The 1,252-nt window shown below is 33.7% G+C and overlaps 1 protein-coding gene across 1 annotated transcript in view; it reads right to left on the bottom strand.

Annotated features, from left to right (window-relative positions):
• RPF1 (ribosome production factor 1 homolog (S. cerevisiae)) overlaps positions 1 to 1,252 on the bottom strand; it is a gene marked incomplete at its 5' end in the record, with an annotated part of 5,418 nt that overhangs the window by 1,378 nt on the left and 2,788 nt on the right. Inside the window, one exon of the mRNA XM_010137559.1 lies at positions 639 to 748. Within this exon, the coding sequence (XP_010135861.1) occupies positions 639 to 748 (110 nt within the window). The remainder of the gene's footprint in view (positions 1 to 638; positions 749 to 1,252) is intronic.

Raw genomic sequence — 1,252 nt, 5'->3', positions numbered from 1 at the left:
CTGAAATGAAAGTAATAGATAAAAAAGGCAAAGATTGGATCGACTGCAAAATACGCTATCGAAGAAGAGTTTGAAATAAAATAGGGGCCAGCTTCTTGTAGGAGGGCTCATAACATGCCCTAATCAGGTTGGTTGGTTTGGGGTTTTTTTTGTAAACAAAATCTATGTTCGTATACAAATATACTGGTAACATAAGGATCTTCTTATACTAAGGAGAGGTGAAGTTTTACTGCAAATTATTTCGGGCTAAGTAAGCAGTGCTTCCTACAGAAGAGGTGGCGAGGCTCCAAGAACAAGAAAAACTAGGTTTTATTTAAGACTAGGAACTGCATCTACTGAAATCTTTTATACTTCTGATTTTTATTTACCCTCGTGTGTATACTATACATTGGGTATTCCCTATTAATGAAGGTTATAAGCTGCTATTTATTGGCACAACTATAAAAATACTTGGCAGACAGTTAAAGAAATTCAGTAAATAACTATGAAAATATGCTGCTTATGGAAGTAAAACCGTAACTAGTCCTTCGCCTCCTGTTTAGCTTACAAAAAACAAGATCAGCTGAACTGTACAAAAGTGCAACCAGTCTGGACATTTCAAGTAGACTGAACGTATTTATCATTTAACAACAGATTACCCATTTTTTTAAATTTTGGAGTCTCACCTTTATTTCTTTACGCAAACGGACACTACTCATTCTAAAATGAGCAGTTGGACCATCAGGCAGATGACTTAAAACGAGACCATCTGTTCTCCAAGTTAAAAAAAACCCAACAGGTTGGTGAAATTCAGCATGTAATTTACATAGGAACATTTTCTGCGAAAAGCAGTATTAAAGTATTATATCCATAATCTATGCCCAATTTACAAGGTTTCATTATATTTTCAAATAGATTTGCAAACTTGTTAACCAGTGTTCTGAAGTATATTTGTTAAATTTTGTTTCAATAGCTAATCAGAGTTATCTTCTATCACTCATTTATTACTTCGTAATGTTTTATTAGTCAGCAAAATTAAATGGAACTCTCTGGTCAGAAAAACTTGCTACTTAAACTGTTATGTTTACTGAGATAATAACAATCTTTATCCATGCACGACAAACTAAAAAAAAAAAAAAGCCAACCCACTTTCTTTACTAATATCCAAGTTCCATCAGCCATCTGATATTCAAGTTGGCACAGTGATTTTTAACTCAGTAGTTACACTGTAAGCTGCACAGTGAAGAGAAAAAAAATCCAGACTAAAGCAGAT

The sequence above is a fragment of the Buceros rhinoceros genome, unplaced genomic scaffold (assembly GCF_000710305.1).
Source record: "Buceros rhinoceros silvestris isolate BGI_N320 unplaced genomic scaffold, ASM71030v1 scaffold18290, whole genome shotgun sequence".
In the NCBI taxonomy this organism is placed as follows: domain Eukaryota; kingdom Metazoa; phylum Chordata; class Aves; order Bucerotiformes; family Bucerotidae; genus Buceros; species Buceros rhinoceros.
Note: the sequence above shows the minus strand (reverse complement) of the source record. Positions and strands in the feature narration are given on the sequence as shown.